The 23,129-nt window shown below is 36.5% G+C and overlaps 2 protein-coding genes and 1 long non-coding RNA gene across 10 annotated transcripts; 1 reads left to right on the top strand and 2 right to left on the bottom strand.

The window, feature by feature from the left end:
• Positions 1 to 1,409: 1,409 nt before the first annotated feature.
• LOC107477247 (type III polyketide synthase B) lies at positions 1,410 to 13,755 on the top strand. Its single transcript, XM_016097233.3, has 2 exons — positions 1,410 to 2,430; positions 13,581 to 13,755. Exon 1 carries the CDS (start codon positions 1,425 to 1,427, stop codon positions 2,382 to 2,384), a length of 960 nt encoding a protein of 319 aa, XP_015952719.2. The 5' UTR covers positions 1,410 to 1,424; the 3' UTR covers positions 2,385 to 2,430; positions 13,581 to 13,755.
• LOC107477248 (uncharacterized) lies at positions 2,690 to 16,459 on the bottom strand. Of its 4 annotated transcripts, none has more exons than XM_052258916.1 (6): positions 16,009 to 16,456; positions 15,276 to 15,475; positions 14,955 to 15,095; positions 14,775 to 14,855; positions 14,206 to 14,330; positions 2,690 to 2,957 (listed from the first exon to the last, which is right to left on the bottom strand). In XM_052258916.1, the coding sequence occupies exons 1-6, from the start codon at positions 16,229 to 16,231 to the stop codon at positions 2,909 to 2,911; spliced, it is 819 nt and encodes a 272-aa protein (XP_052114876.1). In that variant the 5' UTR covers positions 16,232 to 16,456; the 3' UTR covers positions 2,690 to 2,908. The 4 variants fall into 4 exon arrangements, with proteins under 4 accessions (XP_052114876.1, XP_052114878.1, XP_052114877.1 ...); XM_016097234.3 differs by lacking the exon at positions 2,690 to 2,957 and adding an exon at positions 13,839 to 14,106 and having other exon boundaries at positions 16,009 to 16,455; XM_052258918.1 differs by lacking the exons at positions 2,690 to 2,957; positions 14,206 to 14,330 and adding an exon at positions 2,964 to 3,118 and having other exon boundaries at positions 16,009 to 16,459.
• On the bottom strand, positions 7,190 to 11,421 carry LOC107477249 (uncharacterized). 5 transcript variants are annotated; one of them, XR_008007013.1, is made up of 7 exons: positions 11,191 to 11,421; positions 10,549 to 10,964; positions 10,194 to 10,395; positions 9,311 to 9,454; positions 8,978 to 9,187; positions 8,302 to 8,481; positions 7,190 to 7,349 (listed from the first exon to the last, which is right to left on the bottom strand). It is a non-coding gene; the product is annotated as an uncharacterized LOC107477249 (long non-coding RNA). The 5 variants fall into 5 exon arrangements; XR_008007014.1 differs by lacking the exon at positions 7,190 to 7,349 and adding an exon at positions 7,377 to 7,857; XR_008007016.1 differs by lacking the exon at positions 7,190 to 7,349 and having other exon boundaries at positions 7,902 to 8,481; positions 9,311 to 9,451.
• Positions 16,460 to 23,129: the final 6,670 nt, after the last annotated feature.

Raw genomic sequence — 23,129 nt, 5'->3', positions numbered from 1 at the left:
AATACCTAGGATTAGGCGATGTCTAATTTATCTGACTAAAAAAAAGAAATCGCCTTGTTTAACCAATTTAGATTAGTCGAGTGGTTAGTTCATTCGTCCGTTTAAATAAGTGTCAGGGAATTCGAATATAGCTATCTGTTGGCTAACAGCAGACCCTTAAATGGAATTCATATCTGTGACAGATTAGTCTATGGACAAAAAAAAAAGTAAACTACCTTGTGTATACAACAACTCATTAGTTAAGAACAAACCTTTAAATAGAGTTTAAATCTGCGATATATTAATCACTGTCTTGCCAAGACAGGTGTTGTAGTGGCAAAGTTGTTTTTACTATGAAAGTGCAAGCCTTTTTGCTTTTGAGGGAGTTTAAGAGTGCCTATTTCAAATTAGATGTAATTAGAGCTGAAAATCTAATCCCAACCTCTTCCCAACAACCACAAACCAGTAACACAATCTCCATGAAGGACTTGCTTTCCAACTAATCCAAATTTTATATGTTTATAGTAAAACTCTTATACTACATGTCCTACCCATTACAAACTTGTCATGGACATTAAAGCATAGGATATTATTATATAAATATGATATTACAAGTCCTGCATAACATTCACTGCCAAGGAAATTAATTGCATTCATCTTATCTATCAACGAAAGAAATTATGGGAGATGAAGGTATCATGAGAGGTGTCACAAAGCAAGCCAACCCTGGAAAGGCTACCATATTAGCTCTTGGCAAGGCATTCCCACACCAACTTGTCATGCAAGAATACTTGGTTGATGGATATTTTAGGGACACTAACTGTGACAATCTTGAGCTCAAACAGAAGCTTAGCAGACTTTGTAAGCGCATATATATATATAGTCATTCTAGTATGACTATATTATCATGCTATAACAGTTTTAAAAAGTGTTGTTAAAATTAAAATAATATTTTTATTATTATTATTAAACAATACTTTTTAAAAAATGTTACTCTAAACAAATGTTACCAAAATGTGAAAAAGAATGAAACTTTAATTTTAGCAATATTTACATAATCACTGTAGCATAATCATACTAGACGTAGCATTTTAGTTCCAGTTTAGGACAGAGAGTACAAAAACAGTGACATGGTTTAGAAGTATCTCTTTTATATCTTCTTGTGTGCACAAATTAGCTTAAAATTATCCTAAAAATATATCTTTAAGCCCTATATTTTGGAAGTATATGAATAATATTAAAAATTGTTCTCAACATTTCTGCTACTTTCTCATAGGATAGTAACTGAACGCACTTTTATTATATGTATTTACATAGGGACAATTGCGATTCCTATGTAAATAATAATGCAATGCAATGTCACTTTTGGTACTAATGTGACATTGGCTTTATAATGGTGTATATAAACAGGCAAGACAACAACAGTGAAAACAAGGTACGTGGTCATGTCTGAGGAGATACTAAAGAAGTACCCAGAACTTGCGCTTGAAGGCCTTCCAACGGTGAAGCAAAGGCTAGAGATATGTAACAAGGCAGTGACACAAATGGCAATTGAAGCCTCCCAGGTTTGCATCAAGAACTGGGGTAGATCCTTATCTGACATAACACACTTGGTTTATGTCTCATCAAGTGAAGCTAGACTACCTGGTGGTGACCTTTATCTAGCCAGAGGACTAGGACTCAGCCCTGCGACTCAACGAGTCTTGCTCTATTTCGTGGGGTGCTCAGGGGGTGTGGCCGGCCTACGTGTTGCAAAAGACATAGCTGAGAACAACCCTGGTAGCAGAGTGCTTCTAGCTACTTCTGAGACTACAATCATTGGGTTCAAACCACCAAGTGCAGATAGACCCTATGATCTTGTTGGGGTGGCTCTCTTTGGTGATGGCGCTGGTGCAATGATAATTGGCTCAGACCCAATAGAGGGTACTGAGAAGCCTCTCTTTGAGCTTAACACAGCAATTCAAGAGTTTCTGCCAGACACTGAGAAGAAAATTGATGGAAGATTGACTGAGGAGGGGATAAGCTTCAAATTGGCAAGAGAACTTCCTCAGATAATTGAGGACAATGTGGAAGATTTCTGTGACAAGTTAATGAGTGTTGCTGGATTCCAGAACAAGGAGTATAATAAGCTGTTCTGGGCAGTGCATCCAGGTGGCCCTGCAATCTTAAACCGCATAGAGAAGAGGCTCGACTTGCTGCCAGAGAAGTTGAATGCAAGTAGAAAGGCTTTGATGGATTATGGAAATGCTAGCAGCAACACCATTGTGTATGTGCTGGAATACATGCTAGAAGAGGCCATTAAGATTAGAAAGGATGGTGGAGATGATCCTGAATGGGGCATGTTGCTTGCTTTTGGACCTGGGATCACTTTTGAAGGGATTCTAGCAAGGAACCTGTGTAATTAACCTTTGAAACAACATGTGATGCAATGTTGTTATTGTTGTCATAGAGGTGTGTTGTGTGATGCTCATATATCACTATCCATTACAAATTCAATGCTTTAATCATAAAATGAAAAAAAAAATCTAAATAAATTCGTTTCAACAAAACCCTTATCAAGGAATTTTATATTATGCATCACAAGTTTATCATCGTGCTAGAGGGCAACATTCACAATTGTGTAACTTCTAGATCTGTTAAGTAGGCAGAGCTCCACGTAAGATTGTGTTTATAACTTTAGCATTTGAAATGGTGACAACAAAAATCCAGCTTAATCAAAATGGAGACTCCATGTATAAACGACTTTTCAACTATAAATAACCGTACATTAAGCATAAATAATTAGTTTTCTTTCATCTCCAAATTTTACAGAACCAGCTTCCACCAAGGAACCAAATAAGTGTGTAAACACACAGTGTACTCTAACAAGGGTAACCCACCATATTGCCTGATTAAGTTAAATGTGTATCCATTGAAACAGATCCTTCACTCACACCACTCCAGAGGGAAGACGAAGAACAAGCTGACCTCCAAAAACACTGCAACAAAATAAATAATATAAGAAGTCATGCTAGAAGGACTTCAAGATTCTATACCAAAGCTGCCAGATAAAGGTCTGGACAATTTCTGATATAAGAACCATCGGTGGCCATAAACCATACCCCAAGGCAACCAACAAATGTCCACGGGTATCTAACACCTGTTACAAGAAATAGAATGTTAGTATCCTGTGAACTATACCAGTAAGAAATGTGCTAATAATGGCAGCAATACTCTATTATCTAACATGCTATCTATCAAAATTGATGTAACTTAAATTTATAAAGTCAGCGAAGAAAAATTTGACAGGAAAATCACATACAGCAAAGCACAAGCTCTCTAACAGATCTTCCAGAGGAATGACGTTAGGATTGTACCATTGAAAACGAAAGAGATAAACTTATAATAATGTTAATTTACACCCTTGGTCAAAGACATTGCCATTCTAGTGGAAAGAAGACATTAACCATCAGAGTGATAGGTATAAACATGATATGCCAGCAAGCAAGCCATAACCAAATTTGCAAATGAATCAAATTCTTGACTAATATAACTAGTAATTTTTAAGAACATATGATACCTGAAGAACCCAATGAGCACAGCTAAGGAATCTTGCAACACCCAGCGCAAATACATAATGAGCAGTGAATGGCTCAACAATCTGGAGGTTAAAATTAAAATGGCAATTCTTGGAGTTAAATAATAATACTTTGGTGTTCTGCATGACCCGCAGTTGAGGTAATAATACTTTGGCAATTCTTGGAGTTAAGTAACAACTAGCCATCATTAGCCATGAGAGACTTAGCCACCAGAGAAGTCACCCCCCTCCCCCCAACACAGCTTCCCCTCAACTCCACACCACACCGTAACACACAAAGTTCACAAACACAGAATTGAAGCTGTTTTAAACACACAATGGAGTCCCTTTCAGTTTCCTCCCCCAAACACAACCACAATTCTCTCCATTTAGAGAACCAAGTCCTCTACCTAAGATCATCGTCGCCGCAGGTGTTCGGTTTGGATGGGCTTTACAGCTCTCCTTGCTGACACCCTACATCCAACTGCTTGCTATCCCACACACTTGCACCACTTACATCTTATTCTGCGGACCAATAAGTGGGATGCTCGTCCAGCCTATAGTTGGGTACCATAGTGACCTCTGCTCGTCGCGGTTTGGACGCCGACAGCCTTTCATTGCTTCTCGGCGAGGAGTGCCTAGCATAGACCTTGAAACATGTTGTTTGCAACGCCGAGGATCCAGAACCCGACCACGAAGGTGGCTATGGCGTGCAGGCGGGCCTTCTTCTCGAGCGAGTCACCAAACATTTGTCCCATGTCAGCAGCATAGCCTATAAGGAACACAGCGATGGCGACCGCTAAGGCGCCGACAGCAATGAAAGGCCGTCGGCGTCCAAACCACGACGTGCAACGGTCACTATGGTACCCAACTATAGGCTGGACGAGCATCCCACTTATTGGTCCACAGAATAAGACGTAAGTGGCCCAAGTGTAGGATACCAAGCAGCTGGACGTAGGGTGTCAAGATGAACTAGTGTGTGTGTGTTTGTGAACTTTGTGTGGGGGTTTTATAATAGGAGAGGGAATGAGAAAGGGTATGTTAATTAATTTAAGTATCCTTAGACAAATTAATTTGAGATTATAAATAGTATAAACAATGTTAGATAATTTAAAAAATGATTTATATTTTTATAGAATAATTAGTTAAAAATTAGTAAAATGTCATTTTATTTCTATATTTAATAAAACCTACTATTCTATAAATGTATTCTTTAGGTATTAAAAAAAAAGCTAATCTTACCTAATTTTAGGTAATGATATTAATTTTTTTTATTTGAAGTAGATTATCACACCTCACTTCTGAAAAAAAATATGTCAAATTAATTTAAGAGCTTTTAGACAAATTAATTTGAAATTATAAATAGTATAAACAATATTATATTATTTGAAAAATAATCTACACTTTTATAGAATAATTAGTTAAAAATTAACAAAATGTCATTTTATTTCTATATTTAATAAAACCTACTATTCTATAAATGTATTTTTAGGTATTTAAAAAAAGCTAATCTTACCTAATTTTAGGTGATGATATTAAATTCATTTTTGTTTTTTGTTTTTTTTTTTAATTTGAAATAGATTATCACACCTCACTTCTACAAAAGGTATGTTAAATTAATTTAAGAGCCTTTAGACAAATTAATTTGAGATTATAAATAGTATAAACAAGGTTAAATTTTTTGAAAAAAGATCTACACTTTTATAGAATAATTAGTTAAAAATTAACAAAATGTCATTTTATTTCTATATTTAGTAAAACCTACTATTCTATAAATGTATTTTTAGGTATTTAAAAAAAGCTAATCTTACCTAATTTTAGGTGATGATATTAAATTTATTTTTGTTTTTTTTTTTATTTGAAGTAGATTATCACACCTCACTTCTAAACAAAAGGTATGTTAAATTAATTTAAGAGCCTTTAGATAAATTAATTTGAGATTATAAATAGTATAAACAAGGTTAAATTATTTGAAAAAAGATCTACACTTTTATAGAATAATTAGTTAAAAATTAGCAAAATGTCATTTTATTTCTATATTTAATAAAACCTATTATCCTATAAATGTATTCTTTAGGTATTTAAAAAAAGTTTATCTTGCCTAATTTTAAGTGATGATATTAAATTCATTTTTTTAAATTTGAAGTAGATTATCACACCTCACTTCAAAAAAAAAAAAAAAAGAGTATGTTAAATTAATTTAAGAGCTTTAGCTACTTAACAAATTAAATTTTAGATTATTTAAAAAATGATCAACACTTTTATAAAATAATTAGTTAGAAATTAACAAAATATCATTTTATTTTTATATTTAATAGAGTTTGCTATCCTATAAATATATCATTTAGATATCTAAAAAAGTTAATCTTGAACCCAATTTCAGATGATGATCCAATACTTACTAGATGGTAATATTAAATATTTAATAACTGATTAATATTTAAAAATGCATGTAGTCAATATATGTGATCATTGCACCAATAGCTGTTGGAGAGGGTTACTGGGCTTCAAATGTTGAACTTTTGGGCTCTGCGTAGCCCACCATCAAAAGAAACTACAGGAGGGGTTGAACCAGGAAAAAGAAAAAAAAAAGATTGGGTATCGAGTATTTTTTTTTTTCCCGTTAGGCACATTTCACTTTCACGTAACAATATGGTAAAGTGAGAATTACCAAAAATAGTGAAAAAGGAAAACAAATAAAGACAAATAAAATATTATTAATAATATTTTAGGGTTAATTTTTTTCTTTTAAAGTTGAAGTAGGTTATCACATCTTGACAAATAGTTTGTTTCCAATTAGAACACAAATCTTAATAAAATAGACAAGGCTCTCCATTTTCATTATTGTGAATGTGATGGTGCCTTTAATATTGTGTTTAATTTATTTAAAAAATATAAATAAATAATATTTAATACATTTTAAATATTTAATTTTTTTATTTTTAAAAACAAATTTAGATAATTGAGATATCAAAATAAAAGCACCATAAAATTATTTTATAAGGAGGGTTTATAGCAATAGAAATCCTCTTGATACGAATTCAAAGCGAAGAAATACCAAGAAAGAAAAAATAATACATTTGTAGGTTTTTTTTTAATGAGAAATATATATTTCTTATATATTATATAAATATGTATGTGAACACACTTTATAGCAAATGGATTGGTTAAAATAGAACAACCGAACTTTATGATGCCTTTTAAACAATGCTATCAAATCTCTCACCAAAGAGTATTGATCGCTAACATAATCGATTGCTAAATGATGACCAAATTTTCCGTCATTAAATCAGTCGCCGAGTAAATCGATCGTTAAATAGCGACCGACTTTTTGGTCACTAAATCAGTCGCCGATGCCTAATTTAAAATCTAAAATCGAGTGCTACATTGGTCGTTAATTCCTTAGCTAAAAAACTAAATTGGTCGCTAAAGCGATCACTTTTCCTAATCTTATAATTATAGATTTTTACTAATTTCACATTTACCACTATTAAAACTTAATTCCATAAATAATAATATTTTCACAAAATATAAAAAGAATCAAACATAAATTAATTTTTTAAATAAATACCAAAAACATTCACAATGTTTACATAGAAATATAGAGTTTAAAATATTAAAAATTTCTAAATACATCAAATTTATGATCCGCAATCTAGACTAAAAGTAAAAATAATTCATGAATAACATTACTCTACTCTATTCATGAACAATCAGTATGGTTCAACAATTTTTGCACTAGTTTTGTCTCTTTGATTTTTTCAAAGCTCTTGGAGTTGCAACCAATACAAACCACAACAGGCACAACTTTGTTCTTCACCAAGGTTGCCAAAACACAGTCACAAGAAAAAAAAAATGAAAAATGAATGAAACTCAATTAAACCAATTCAATTCAAGTCTCAAAACATGTTCAAAACTCAAAAATTTCACAAGGAAGCAGGTTTCAATAGAGAACTCTGTTCCTAATAACTAAAAGATCAAAGCCATGTCACTGATCACTATAGCAATTTAAAACTTTTAAAGTTTGATAACAATATTTTTATAAGTACACTAAAGAATTTTATAAGAATATCTTTTAGTTGATAAGTTTATAGTTAATTGAAAAAATGATACCATGTGGTCATCTTGTATACCATCTTTTAAAGATAATTCTAAAGGAATTTCACTCGCGAAAGCTTTAAGCAAAACAAAAAGATGGTATTATTGTAATTATCAAATATAACAAGAAATGAAAAAAGGAGACAACCGAAATAGATTGTAGCCCATTATCATTGTACTATAAGCTTATACTATCCTTCTTATAGATCGTTATTCCCCATAATCTACATCAATAGCAAAACTAGTATAAATATCTAAATAAGTATTAAATGCTACACCTTAATGCAACATTTACACTGGCATTACATCAAATATCCTATGAAGAAACAAAGAAAGATGATGCAAATAAGTTAAAATTTGTAAATTCACAATAGTATGTAAATTTGTTATAGGTTACAAATGCATGGGCTTCTTTCTCTAAAAATATAATTTTAAATTGGAAAACATGTGTACAAAGTAAATGTAATATATGATCAGCACATACAAACTTAGATGCTAAAATAGTCAATGTAGAATATTATCCACATACAAATTTTAACCATGAATTCAGATTTATATATGATCAGCCATAACAAAGAAAGCAATCTCTAACGAATATATCCACCTGCATTGTTTAGCATAATAAAAGTTGATCAAATTAATTCAAAATGAAGGGGATTTATGAATACCTTCTAAATAGTCAGGATTTCAAAATCTGCATGTTGAGAGCAATCGCAGAAGTAGGCCGTTATATTGCCAAGGTTGCTAATGAAGATTTTGTATGTTAAACCCACCCCAAAGTTCAACGAATTCAATTTACTACAGGAGTAAAACTCTGGCTTTAGAAAAACAGCAGTACCACAGTTAACCTGGAAAAAAGCACAAAAATAAATAAATAAAATAAAAATCAGGCAAACCGTACAATATTTCACTTGAAAATGCAAAACAGTAAAACCAAACTGTCTATGTCTCTGAGATACTAACCGCTACTGTACAGAATGATAGTTTAACTGCTTCAGATTTACAATGTCCCCATATTATATTGATCAAACCTGCTTGGTTTTTAGTCTTTTAGATTTCGTTTTGATTTGGAAATTGGAACCATTCCAAGGACATTTTAGAATTCACCAATTGTTGCCTTTTGTATACAGTACCAAATCGGATTTAGAACTCAGATATCTTCTACAAAGGCATATGAAAGCTACAACTATTCAGGGCAACAAATAGATAAGTAAAAAGGTAGGTTGAGGACAATGTGACACTATCCAATTTGGTATGAAAGATTGAAAGCATTCAGCAATGACACCAACTTCAACTACCAGCTCAGCAATTTTATGGAAATTAATCAAGACAAGAAAGCGCAACCTGCATCACAACACGCCTTGTAGTAGCATTGCTCCAGTCACTACAATCTTCAAGGCACAATATAATAAACTCCTTGTGCCGCATTTTGGCTTGCACCAGAGACTCCATGGCACGCGCATGGGCCTGTTGGTCAAGCAGAGCACAAAGTCCACCACGAGCAAAAACAAAGACAATGTCCATGGAGAAACTCAAAACCTTACCTGGAATGCCCTATTTTTACCCACAGAAATAGTTACCTTTAGGTTAGATTCTCGAAATGTGTTAATCAAAACATAATAACAAAAATGTAATAATCACATAAAAATCAAGATCCAAATGGAGAAATTGAGGTACCTAACATCTGAATCAGACAAGGAGGCGAGATATCAGAAAGAAACAAAGAATTACAGGATCAGTTGCATCTGGAATTCGAAGCCGAGATTGCTCATTTGCGAGAAGGTGGACTATATGCTTGCACTGATTAGATACATTATCCTTCTGCCAGCAACAAATGATCATTATCTGAGGCTTCAGAATATCAAGTATTTTATCTTTATTAGTTGTTATTACTACTACTACTACTAACTTTCTGTCACAGGCAGACAGCAGTCACCGCACATATTAATTAATTATTAATAGTGACCAAAATTAATTTTAGCCATCAATTAGGTTTAATATTTTAGGTGTAGATTAAATTTCACAGTATACTCATTTATTCATGCCAGTCCATCCGGAAAATGCAAAATTTCACTTGTAGATAGAAAGATAACAATAAACTCTCATAATAAGAGCATAGGTAGGTATTCATTTTGATTATTTTCTGTTAAATTAAAAGTTTATGACCAAACAGAAACCAATAATCACAAATATAAAATGTGCTTCATTCTCTCTAAAACAGATTCATCATTGATTTAATGGATTATTCATCAACGGAGAAAATTAAAGAGTCTGCATAACAAGAGGTACACATATAACACAGAACTTCAATTGCAATTCCAGTATAAACACCTCATACAGTCCAAAACATATTTGACATATATATTCATCAGTAGCACCACAGAGAAAATAAATGTCACTATCTTCTTTCACCGACACATCTATTCAATAATGATATACATGATCTAATAAACTTGCTGGGAAAAAAATTATGCTTAATAGCAGAAGAAAATGGATGGAAAAAGAAGGCATATATATAGGGTGAGAGAGAGAGAATGAGTATAATTTACTGCGTGATTACCTGTGTGAATATACCCTTTGCCTTAGATATGTGCAGGCGAGTTGCGGTTTCTTTTGGTGCAAAGCTATCAGCTATTGAGACTACAACACATCCTGCGAGAACAATGACCAAATATATAATGACAGCACTGGCTGTCATTTGCATGTCAATTGCAATTGCATCTCCCTTTGAGAACGTGGCTTCAATTGCATTTGCTATCAGCCTGAAATAAAATGAAAAAAAAAACACATTAGAAAAGAGAAAACAGATTGAAAACTACTTCAAGTGGGAAGAGAAAAATCAGAACAAAAGCGTGAGGCACAACTAGGAAAAGAATAATAGCAGCATGATAAGTGAACTAATCATAAGAGCATACGTTACTTGCTGTCGAAGTTGTTTGAGTGTGATATGATTCAGCTCAGTATCATCAAATCCTTCATCCCTCCAGACAATGGCTAAACTGTCATCTGGTTTGTAGGGGCGTGTGCTCGGCTGCAAGCAGCAATAAGCGATATTCAAGACAGCTCCAGGAAGCCAAGTTCCTCCAGGCTTTGTGGGATCAGAAGTATCCAAATGCACCTTGGAGCTTCAATGAATGAAACTGATTGTTCCTTATGAACAATGGACCAATACTCCTGCACCAATAACAGGACGCGTAATCAAATTACCTAAATCAAGAGGAGGAGTGTTTAAGAGTTAGAACTTGCCTGAGGGTGTTCAACAGAGAATTTGTGAAAGAGACGGAAACTAGTAATGGGGTCTTTATAGGAATCTCCCAAGAGCTACGGAAGTCTGCAATGTAAGAAGAGAGTGCAACCATCAATTGTAGAAATATTCATCACAGTACATGATATCTGCTGAAGAAAATCAATATAAGGCTTTCATTCATAGTTCAATTTTCTCTTCTACCTTACTTCATATTCTTGTTGTTCTTTCTGTTGTTCTTTCTCAATAAATACAGAGACATTCTCTGGAATTATATTGAGAAATCAAAATCAGAGAAACGAAGTTGAAGTACCTTGACTGAAGGAGAAAATCAGCTTAACCGGAAGACTGTTGTTGTTGTTGTTACCGGAGAAGTTACCACAGGAGGCGACGCTGAGAAAAGAACGACGCGATGCGAGCAACGGCATATCTGGACGGGGATGCGACGATCTGCGACAATGGCGGAACGAGCAGAGGAAGTACGCGGCGAGGGGCAGACGGCGATAAAGACTCGAGGAGGAGAGATGGCACCGACGAGAATGGCTCTGACTCATGTTTCTGGCGTTGAACGCCAGATTTAGTTTATTCCTATTATTTAAAATTAGAAACTAATTAATTTATATCTTTATTTTTTATTTGATTGCAAATTCTTAGCACCGGTTTATTGGCCAACTGCTCTAATACTAAGATTTTATAGTTGGTCGTTAATATCGGTTGCTATATTAATCCTTAGCAATCGATTTAGTGACCGCTTTGTTAGCCATTAAATTAGCGACTAACTATTTTATCGACATATTTTTAAATCGGTCACTAAATTATAAAATAGCAACCAGCGACCAAATTTAAAACCAGCATTTTATAGTTGGTCGTTAAATTGGTCGCTATTTTAACACTTAACAACCAATTTAGCAACCAACCACCATTAAGCTTGTTTTTTATATTAGTTGCAGAATCGGTCGTTAAATTAAAAATAGCGACTGATTTAGCCACTAACATATCTAAAAGCTTATTTTTTGTTTTAGTTGCTAAATCAGTTGCTAAGTTAAAAAATAGTGACCGATTTTAGCCACTGACTAGATTAACTTTGTCATCGGTAGCTAAATCGGTCACTAATTTTTATTTTAGCGACCAATTTAGCAACCAAGAGTGGGTGATCACTAAATTGGTCGCTAAATTGAAATTTAACAACCGATTTTTTTAAATCTTAAAAATGTTTGATTGGTCGCAAAATCTGTCACTAACAGTGATCGATCATGTTGGTTGATAAAATCCTCGCTATTTTAAAATTTTCTTATAATGATCGATATATATATTTCTTTATTTTTCTGTAATAACTTTATCATCCAACAAGTAAATAAAGAGTTATTGATATATTCAGCTAAGTAAAATCAATATCGTTGCATACCTGAATAAAAATATAAGGAACTTTGTGGTCAGGATGTACATCAAGTTCAAAAATTTAAATGAATAAAAAAATATTCCTAATTAGAATTATGAATATCATAAAAATATAAATTTAGTATTTCTAGAATTAATAGAGGAAGAGAGAAAAAACGTGCCAAGAAATGTAAGATCTCAAATAATTATACTCACCTTAAAAGTTGATACTTTTGTAAAATTAAAATGAAGTAACAAATTCAGCTACTTAAAAAAAATCACTTTTTTGAATTGCAAGATGCTTCTTTTTAATATCTTTAGAAATGGACCACATCAAAATTAACACATATTGATGGATGTTTGGATTTCAGATTAAAAAGTGGTGGTACTTTTTACTTTTTAGTGATATTGGCTATTGTTAAAAATCAGTAGTGAGTGAAGGATGAAGCTTTTAGAAAAAGTTTATAATATTTAATAATTGATTTGTATTTTTTGTATACTTAAGTACTTGTGTTTAATATAAGAACATGTTCTTATATTCTAAGTTTATAATGTTCAATTTATTTTTTATAGCAAGCAGATAATTGATAATAAAACTTTATATTTAATAATTTGTTAAATGATGCATGAGCATCTTCATAGTTATTTTAGTGGGATTTAGATCTTCTAAAGTTTGAATTTCACTTTAGAGAGTAAAGTGTGATCTCTCACCATTGATTTTATAGGTGGGACCAAGAATAAATATGAAAGAGAAACTATCCAAGGGTAGAAAATCACACTTTACTCTCTAAAGTGAAATTCAAACTTTAGAGGATCCAAATCCCGTTTCAAGCTAAAGACGTCCTTCACTCCATCCTCACGTTGGCAGCGCGAGAAGCCTCAGCATGAATGAAGCTAAGGACGTCAAAGCATGCATGAAGCTTCAGCACTCCAAGACGTCTTCAGTCCAGGGACGCCCTTCACGTGCTGGACTCCTCGTGCCCCTCTCTCCAAGACGTCGATACTGAGAATTTATAAGCATTCATAAACTATTTTTTAATCAACCATGATGCAAGTTCAATTATTGAATTAAGATTGTTGCCGGATAAGCTCAACCTTTTATATTCTTAAATTATACCCAATCAGAAGAGATTGGACCAACTTCAAAGTTGAAACATGCATGGAATATAAAGTTTGTTCTACAGCAACTTCAAATTTCATCCACCGAATGGGGTATGTTGCTTGCTCTTGGACCTGGGATCACTTTTGAAGGGATTCTAGCAAGGAACCTGTGTAATTAACCTTTGAAACAACATGTGATGCAATGTTGTTATTGTTGTCATAGAGGTGTGTTGTGTGATACTGATATATCACTATCCAATACAAATTCAATGCTTTAATGATAAAATGAAAAAAAAAATCTAATAATTTCGTTTCAACAAAACCCTTATCAAGGAATTTTATATTATGCATCACAAGTTTATCATCGTGCTAGAGGGCAACATTCACAATTGTGTAACTTCTAGATCTGTTAAGTAGGCAGAGCTCCACGTAAGATTGTGTTTATAACTTTAGCATTTGAAATGGTGACAACAAAAATCCAGCTTAATCAAAATGGAGACTCCATGTATAAACGACTTTTCAACTATAAATAACCGTACATTAAGCATAAATAATTAGTTTTCTTTCATCTCCAAATTTTACAGAACCAGCTTCCACCAAGGAACCAAATAAGTGTGTAAACACACAGTGTACTCTAACAAGGGTAACCCACCATATTGCCTGATTAAGTTAAATGTGTATCCATTGAAACAGATCCTTCACTCACACCACTCCAGAGGGAAGACGAAGAACAAGCTGACCTCCAAAAACACTGCAACAAAATAAATATTATAAGAAGTCATGCTAGAAGGACCTCAAGATTCTATGCCAAAGCTGCCAGATAAAGAACTGTACAATATGCTAAACCAACCTTTTGACATAGTAGTAACAAAAATCTGCTAGGATGAAGGTCTGGACAATTTCTGATATAAGAACCATCGGTGGCCATAAACCATACCCCAAGGCAACCAACAAATGTCCACGGGTATCTAACACCTGTTACAAGAAATAGAATGTTAGTATGAGTAGGCACCCGGCAGACAGTATCCTGTGAACTATACCAGTAAGAAATGTGCTAATAATGGCAGCAATACTCTATTGTCTAACTTGCTATCTATCAAAATTGATGTAACTTAAATTTATAAAGTCAGCGAAGAAAAATTTGACAGGAAAATCACATACAGCAAAGCACAAGCTCTCTAACAGATCTTCCAGAGGAATGACGTCATGATTGTACCATTGAAAACGAAAGAGATAAACTTATAATAATGTTAATTTACACCCTTGGTCAAGGACATTGCCATTCTAGTGGAAAAAAGACATTAACCATCACAGTGATAGGTATCAACATGATATGCCAGCAAACAAGCCATAACCAAATTTGCAAATGAATCAAATTCTTGACTAATATAACTAGTAATTTTTAAGAACATATCATACCTGAAGAACCCAATGAGCACAGCTAAGGAATCTAGCAACACCCAGCGCAAATACATAATGAGCAGTGAATGGCTCAACAATCTGGAGGTTAAAATTAAAAAAGGTTAGAAAGGAAAATAACCAGATCAGATCCCAAACATAAAATTTAGAATGGCAATTATTGGAGTTAAGTAATAATACTTTGGTGTTCTGCATGACCCGCAGTTGAGGTAATACCGAAACTGCTTCCAGATATACACAGAATGCCCAGAAAATCCTGTTCAATAAATGATGAGAAGTTGATGGATGAATAAGCAAGGCCAACACAGCACAGGGTATCACCTGCATTCAGTTTCAAAATTAGAACAAGTCAAATTGAATCTAATAGAAGGCCAATCTGTACAGAACACCCCAACCTCACACTTCAACCACATCACCTATAAGTCCTGATAAACGTGAAAAATGGATATCTAGAAGGGACTGGACTTCTAATTTTTTTAGTGATTAATAAGGAAAGCTTACCACATAGTATATCGCAAAGTTATCCTTCTCTTCCATGTAACTAGCCTTCAGTTTGAACCGAATCATGTATATGACCCACATTGTAGTTACGAAAGTAGCGAAATCGAGTAGTGTGTGTATATCATATTCCATGACAAAACTACAGTACAGCCTAACAGCTAAAAAGATAGCTGTTAATTCCTGGGACTTGAGTGACAATCCTGCACATCATTTCAAAAACCATTAGCACAACAGAACAACAATAGAACAGACATGTCACTCTTTTAATCCAATAGCTCAAGTCAATACACTTTCATATATATAGAAGAAATCAAATCAGCCAAACAATGCCATGTATAGTGCAACAAGTTTCATTCTGATTTCGGAACCTGGTATGGTCTTGATACTAAAACCGGTTGTCAAATATCTTACAAAGGTTAGTTTTAGCGAAAGAAAAATCAAAATCAAAATCAAAATCAAAATCCAGTGCAACTAATCCCAAAAAGATTGACTTTTCCTTTTCAATATCTTATACCCTAGCATTTCAACAAAGCCTTAAGCAAATTACGAGCTCAAACAGCTAAAAAGATGACATTTTTTAAGCCTACCGAGTTCACAAAACCCCAGAGCGGGTCAAAAAATCCAATCAATCAAAACAACAAAATCCAAATTAACAATCAAATTAAGCGATTAGCGAGAGTTTCCACTTTCCGAATCAATAAACAAGAAGAATTAGGGTTAGTGAGTTACCGACCGGCGCAGGTCTTCTCCTTGATGAGCTTATAGATGAGAACAGAGATGCCGAGGGAGTGAACAGCCTCGGCGGCGACGAATAGGTTGTCGTGGTCGTGGACGATGAAGCGGAGCAGAACAAGCGCCGCCATGCCGGAAATCACGGCGAGGAAAGCCTTCACCTTTGGTGGCTGCCGCTTGAGCCACGTGGTCATGGAGTGGATCGACATTCTCTGACCCCTCATTACTGAAAAAAGCTAAACTCTTTGTTCACAATCTGTGCGAAGTGAATGAAGTTCGATCGATTGGTGTGTTGGCTTTTGAGAAGTGGGAAAGTGGGAATTGAAACGAGGGATTGAGTGATTGGAGAAGGTGAGAGAAGTAATGTTAATGCGTAATTTATTAATACTTATTAGAGGTTTCAGCTACTGCTGCTACTTCTCGCCGAAACTGCAAACAATCACAACTTCCGTGTACAAACATTAACTACTGTTTTTTTTATTATTGAAAAATAAGAAACCCTCTTTGTTTGAATTACATTATCTCTATTTAATATTTAAAAGAAAAATTAGAAGTTTTTTTTCTCAGTATTTAATTATTTTAAAATTCAAATTATATATTTACTCAGCAAAAAACAGTCAAATCGTACCTTTAAAATTATAGATGTAATTGCAGGAGAAATAAATTGTGCTTTTCCTTTTTTTTGTAAAATATAGTGTAGCTGTGCAGGTAATTTAATAGAATAAATGACCATTTGTACCTATGAGAGATGAATACGCTGATATTTGTATTCATGATTGCTCGAAACTAAACTTATACCCATGATAGATGTCTTCCGTGTAACAAAAGTGCCCTGACTTTGGATCTGAGCTTGATTCGTGGGTTTCCGAACCTACGTAGCACTCCCTTCCTTATCTTGAATCCCTCCTCTCTCTTTCACTCACTCTCTCTTTCTCTTCACTCTCCAATACCCACTCTGGCCCTTTCTTCCTCAACAGTCCGCTCCCTCCCGGAGGCGACATTGCTGTCACAGGCGTGAGGGTGCTTCCTCGACGAAAATCTGTTGCTGTTCCACTTATTATTCTTCATCATTGTTGTTGTTCCGTCCCTGATGCTTCTTTTGTTGGTTACTTCTTCTTCTTTCTTCTCCGTAACTGTGATAGCAGTGGAAAAGCTTCCGCTGATGCTACATGGTTCTTCTGAGAGCTGAGACACTACTTCTAAGACTTCACCTTCTTTTTTTGTTGATGATAATGGGATTGGGAATGTGATGTGGGTTCTTTGATTCGATTTTGTTATCAGGATTTTGAAGAGGAGGCAGAATGGTGTTTCTGATAGGACCTCTTTCACAGACTCTTCCTCTAACACTGGTGGTGGTTGCCGCTGTGGTATTTGTTGGTTAAGGTTTGAGTTGGGGAGAGAGGGTGTAAGGTATTGTTGTGGGGTTTGATTATTTTGGTGAACCACGTCCATTGCCAGAACTAAAACCCCTCTTTCCAAAACTCTCTTTTTCTCAGCAGCCTCCTTAATCTTCATGCTCTCAAGCTGCTCATCAATCTTCTTCCAATCCTGCCCCTTCTCCGCTAGCACTTCCTCCCTCGGTCTCACCTCGCCGAATGGGCTTGGACCCTTTGATTTTATCACATTACCATTACCATTACCAGCACCTTCCTGGCTCTCATTGTTCACAGGCGTTGTACGAGGTTACAAAACAAGCCTAGGTCTCCCACCACCACCTTCACTCCTCTCACTTCCACCGTTAAATTCAACCTTTTTCTTATTCCAATTATCAGAATCTGCGCCGCCGCTAGACCCAAATCCTACTTTCCTCTCTCTTTCAAACCCAAGACCACCAGAACCGCCGTTGAAACCGAATTGAAGGAATCATCACCACCATTGGAACTTCTGTTGGCGTGGTCACCGCTGTAGTACCTGAAGCCGCTGCCAAGACGGTTGCGGTCGCGGTCGAGCTTCTCGGCAGTGCGCTGGCGCGGACAGGTGGGGAGCACGATGGGATCTTGGTAGTCAATTTTGGCGGCAGTGAACTCAACAAGGGAAGAGATCTAGCCTTTCTTCTTCTTGGGTATTGGGGAGAGAGAGAGAGAGAGAGAGAGAGAGAGAGAGAGAGAAGATAAGGGAGGAAGTGCCACGTAGGTTCGGAAACCCACGAACTAAGTTCAGATCCAAGCCAGTGCACTTTTGTCACAAAGAGGGCATCTATCATGAGTATAAGTTTAGTTTCGAGCTATCATGAGTATAAATGTCAGCGTATTCATCTCTCATGAGTATAAATGGTCATTTATTCTAATTTAATAATAAGTTTCATGAATGTTTTTTGTAACAAAAAAATCTTGTTAATTAAACCTTTTGTTTGTTTACCGTTTATAGAAATTTTTAAGAAAAATAATTTAGTTCTTAAAGCAATGCTTGAAAGAATTAAAGTGAGGTTCTGTTACGGTAGGTAACCGGAGATTAATACGACGGATGGCGTTTGGCGGCCCAAGTGTGTGATGGAGGAGAACTCCGGGTAGGTCCGCAACTCAGGAGGCTCCGTCCGACTTGTGCTCGCGTGTGAATGGGGGGTGGTACCTGCAAAGACACTCCGATGCCTAAGTTAGCAAGGGTGTAAGCAGGTCTTAGAGAGTATTGGACTTAGGGATACCTGAGGGGTGTCAGTGTATTTATAATGGTGAGCCAATAACCACCGTTGGTGTAGTGCCGTATCTTTAGGGTGGTAACCGTCCCTATTATCTTGGGGAGGTTAAGATATGGCTTTATGAGGCGGTTAGAGAGATTTTAGGGGCGGTTACTCATTTGAATGAGTGTTTATCTGCCAGCTAATCTCACATCCGACCTCTTCAGACCAAGTCGTGGTTGGCACCGACTTCTCATGTGAAGGTCGGCACTTAGCAAGGCTCTAATCCTTTAGATTAGGCCTTTTAGTTGGACCTGGGCCTTTGCATTGGGCCAGGGTATGAACAATAATATATAACCAAGGAATACAATTAGACAAAAAGAAAAAATTTATAAAACATATTTTACTGTTTTAGAAAATTCATCTTCTAATATATAATGAGTCAATTATTTAGCAAAATAAGAAAAAAATTTAACTATAAAAATAATTGTGCAAAATATGAGCAAAAATAGATGAGAGAAAGAGTAAGAGATATAGGACTATGTGAAAAAAAGAAAAAAAAGTATGAAGTGGATATTAATTTATATAATAAACTAGACTTAAATTTGTGCATGGTGCGAAACTAATGATTTAATTTTATGTAAAAAATTTAAAAATTAATGTTAAATTTAAATAAAATTGTAAGGACATTATAAATTTTAACGTTTGAAAGAATTCATCACTTAATATATATATTTAGCAAACTTAAATACTATAGTGCAAGAATAAATATAATGCAAATATGAATATAATGTTTCAATAATTAAAAATAGTATCTATTTTTTCATAAATCATCATATCATGTATTTTTAATATTATTATTAAAACTATGATCACCCGTTTGGGTGTTTTTCTTCCCTTCTCCGATTTCGAGATATCTGTTCTGCATCACTGTAGAGTTGCCCCTACCCAACTTCACCCCAATTCTTGGGGTTTTTTGAAGATCTATCAGTTTATAAGCCATGCTTTGGACTTCCCGACTTCTCTGAGGATTTTTTCTTTCTCTTTCATATGACTAAGCCCTTTAGTGGGCTAAACAACAAGCAGCAGTGGGTATCCTTCCGAGCCATTCAAGGTCGGAGGATTTTCACCCTTTTTGACGAATCTTTCCACGACTTTAAAAACTTCTTTTTCAAAGTTCAAGCCGTAGAGGGTCACCACCCCTTTTTTCTGGACGAGCATTCCTCCCCTCGCTTTCCCCTTTACTGGTTGCCGGCCTCCCCTTGCGAAAAGATTGGTCTAGATGACCTAGACGAGGTGGAGGCGGCCATTGTGGGGTTTTTCCGAGAAGCGTGGGGGAGGGCCCCATACTTAGATACGAGGAAAATCCTTCAGGGGGCGTCGACTTTTGTTCAATCTTGCATAGGTAGCGCATGCATTTATTATTTCCGAGTTGTTCCCGCCGACTTGTATTTTACCGACTTGTAACTTGGTTGCTTCTTTTGTAGATATGGCAAAAAGGAACGCTCAGGAGGCCTACCAAAGGGTCCAGGAGGCTAAGGCAAAGTCCCGGGCTAGGGCCAAGACGGTCATCTCTCCACCTCCTCCTCCTCCTAAGAATGTGGGTACTCCCTCTCAACCCCTTGTCATTTCTTCCTCAAGTTTGCCCCGACCACCCCCTTCTGCCCAAACTCTCTCCGAGCCCGAGAAGAAGAAGCGCAAGACTTCAGAGTCTGGCTCTTCTTCTTTTGATGGCGGGGTTAAGGCGGATGCTTTGGCATTCGTCCGAAAGAACATCTATCCTTTTATAAGTATGGATGATGTTTCTGTTCGAAACCACCTCACCGCCATGGCCGAGGAGAGTTTTAGGACAGCGGGTGTTTGTAACAAACTCTTGGACATTTTTGAGAAGGCTCCCCTCAGCTCTTTGGGGGCATCCTCGAGGGTTGAGGAGTTGGAGGGGAGACTTCTCATTTATGAAAAACATGAGAAAGAATTGAAGGAGGAGAGAGATAGACTGAGGAAGGAGAGGGATCACCTTAAGGAGGAGGAGGGTAAGCTGCGGGCCCAATGCACCTTGGAGGCAAATTTGAGGAAAACAGCGCAAGAGAGCTATCACAGTCTTTTTCAAGATATTGTTGCTGTGAGGAAGGACTTGCTGAATTCCCGGAACGCATACGCCGAGTTGGAGGACTCTATCGCCGAGGGCGCCGAGGAGTCTTGGAGAATTTTCTTAGAACAAGTCAGAGTCATCGCTCCCGACTTGGATCTTTCTCCACTACATCCTGACAAAGTAGTTATTGATGGTGCCATTGTTGATCCTCCTGCCCCCGAGGTCGTTTCCGAGTCAGACCTAAAGACTCGGGGACAGAGGATTATTGAGTCTCCTCCTCGTTCCAAAGATGCTCCGAGTTCTTCAATCCTTTCCCCGACTTCCTCTTCGGCTCCTCCTCCCGGTCCTGGTGGCGCTTCCCCTGGTGGTGGTGATTCCTCTACTCCGATCAAAAAATAACTTCTATTATTTTTTATGGCTATATGGGGGCCCGGCCTGTGGGTCCCCCCTTTTTTAAACTTCTATTTATTTGTTGGTGGTTGTGAACAATTTCCTTCTGGCCTTTTAAGGCCGTAAACAAAATATTCCTATCCGTGCCCTTTTTTTTGGATAAGGGTTTTAAACAAAATAAATGCCCTTTTTTGGATAAGGGTTTTAAGTTACCTTATGCGTGCACATGCTTTTCTGTTTTGGATATGTTTGATCTTTTCGGAAAAAACCCTTTGTTAGCTTGCATTGTTTTCTCGAGCCTTTTTTATGCAAAGGTTTGTATGCAATCTTTAGGCTTTTTTCAGGTTTTCCTATCTCTGTTGTTATCCTTTATACTCAACTTTTCTTTAGTGAGTTTTTGCGACTTAGGTTATTTTTGTGATGCGTTTTTCATCTACTCGGAGCTCGGTTTTCTTTTACTCGGAGCTCTTTCGAGTTTTGCCTTACTCGGATTTCCTTTTGACTTAGGAGTCGTATAGTTCCCGAGTTTAATACGATCAACTCATATAACCTCTTTACGCCGACTTGTACCTCGTCGTTTCATCCTGACGACCATGTTAGGTCGGTTCATGGGATTTTCACGTTTTGTCGAGCTTAAGTCGGCGCGTTTCGTAGAAAGACTTATAAAAAATAAAGGAGGATATTAAGAGATATATTGTAAAAAAGATCTTTATTAATTTGGAAGGTACCTTTTTGCTACTAAGGGTCTTGACAGTATGTTTCCCTTAGCCTCTACTATGATGCCTCGTTAAAAACCCCTCTCCAGAAAAAACCCTTTTTGGGAAAAAATCATGAAGCTGGGAAAAGAGTACATCAGGGAGTAGAGTTCGCTTCTAACTGTAGTACCTTTTCATATTACAAGCATGCCACGACCTAAGTAACTCGGTGTCGTTCAAGTCGGTCACCTTGTAGTAGCCTTTTCCTAGGACCTCACTAATTTTGTATGGTGCTTTCCAATTAGCAACAAGCTTTCCTTCCCCAGACTTGTTGACTCCTATATCGTTCCTGATTTCCTGATTTGTTGACTCCAATGTCGTTTCTGATTAGGACCAAGTCGTCTACAGCAAATGTTCTTCGAATGACTTTCTTGTTGTATCTGGTAGTCATTCTTTGCTTTAATGCTGCTTCTCTTATCTGGGCATCTTCCCGGACTTCGGGGAGCAAGTCGAGCTCCTCTTTGTGCCCCTGTACATTTCCGACCTCATCATGGAGAATTACCCTTGGGCTTTGCTCACTGATTTCTATAGGAATCATGGCTTCTACGCCGTAGACTAGTCGGAAGGGTGTTTCTCCTGTGGCGGATTGGGGGGTCGTCCTATAGGCCCATAGCACTTGGGGGAGCTCGTCAGCCCAAGCTCCCTTTGCTTCCTGTAATCTCTTCTTCAGTCCTGCCAGTATGACTTTGTTAGCTGCCTCGGCTTGCCCATTGGCTTGTGGGTGTTCTACCGAGGTGAATTGATGTTTGATTTTCATACTGGCTACCAAACTTCTGAAGGTGGCGTCGGTGAATTGGGTTCCGTTATCTGTGGTGATGGAATAAGGTATTCCATACCTTGTGATAATGTTTTTGTAGAGGAACCTGCAACTTCTTTGAGCGGTGATAGTGGCTAGTGGTTCTGCTTCTATCCACTTTGTGAAGTAATCTATTCCCACGATCAAGTATTTGACTTGCCCCGGTGCTTGGGGAAAAGGACCTAACAAATCCATCCCCCATTTTGCGAAGGGCCAGGGGGAAGTTATACTAATGAGCTCTTCTGGTGGAGCCACGTGGAAATTCGCATGCATCTGGCATGGCTGGCATTTTTTCACAAAGTCTGTTGCATCTTTCTGCAAGGTCGGCCAATAGAATCCTGCTCGGATTACTTTCCTGGCCAGCGACCTTGTTCCGAGATGGTTTCCGCAGATCCCACTATGTACTTCCTCCAACACCTCGGTGGTTCTTGAGGTCGGTACGCACTTCAGCAATGGCGTTGATATCCCTCTTCTG

The sequence above is a fragment of the Arachis duranensis genome, chromosome 3 (assembly GCF_000817695.3).
Source record: "Arachis duranensis cultivar V14167 chromosome 3, aradu.V14167.gnm2.J7QH, whole genome shotgun sequence".
NCBI classification, from domain to species: Eukaryota; Viridiplantae; Streptophyta; class Magnoliopsida; order Fabales; family Fabaceae; genus Arachis; species Arachis duranensis.
The sequence above is the reverse complement of the archived record's forward strand: the minus strand, read 5'-3'. Positions and strand labels throughout refer to the sequence as shown.

Coding starts and splice junctions, on each gene's coding strand:
- LOC107477248 (XM_052258916.1), bottom strand. CDS start 16,231: ATGAGGGGTCAGAGAATGTCGATCCACTCCATGACCACGTGGCTCAAG. Junction 15,476..16,008: donor CAAGGAGAAGACCTGCGCCG/GTCGGTAACTCA, acceptor AATGATGTGCAG/GATTGTCACTCAAGTCCCAG. Junction 14,856..14,954: donor GGGTCATGCAGAACACCAAA/GTATTATTACTT, acceptor TTTAACCTCCAG/ATTGTTGAGCCATTCACTGC.
- LOC107477247 (XM_016097233.3), top strand. CDS start 1,425: ATGTCTGAGGAGATACTAAAGAAGTACCCAGAACTTGCGCTTGAAGGC.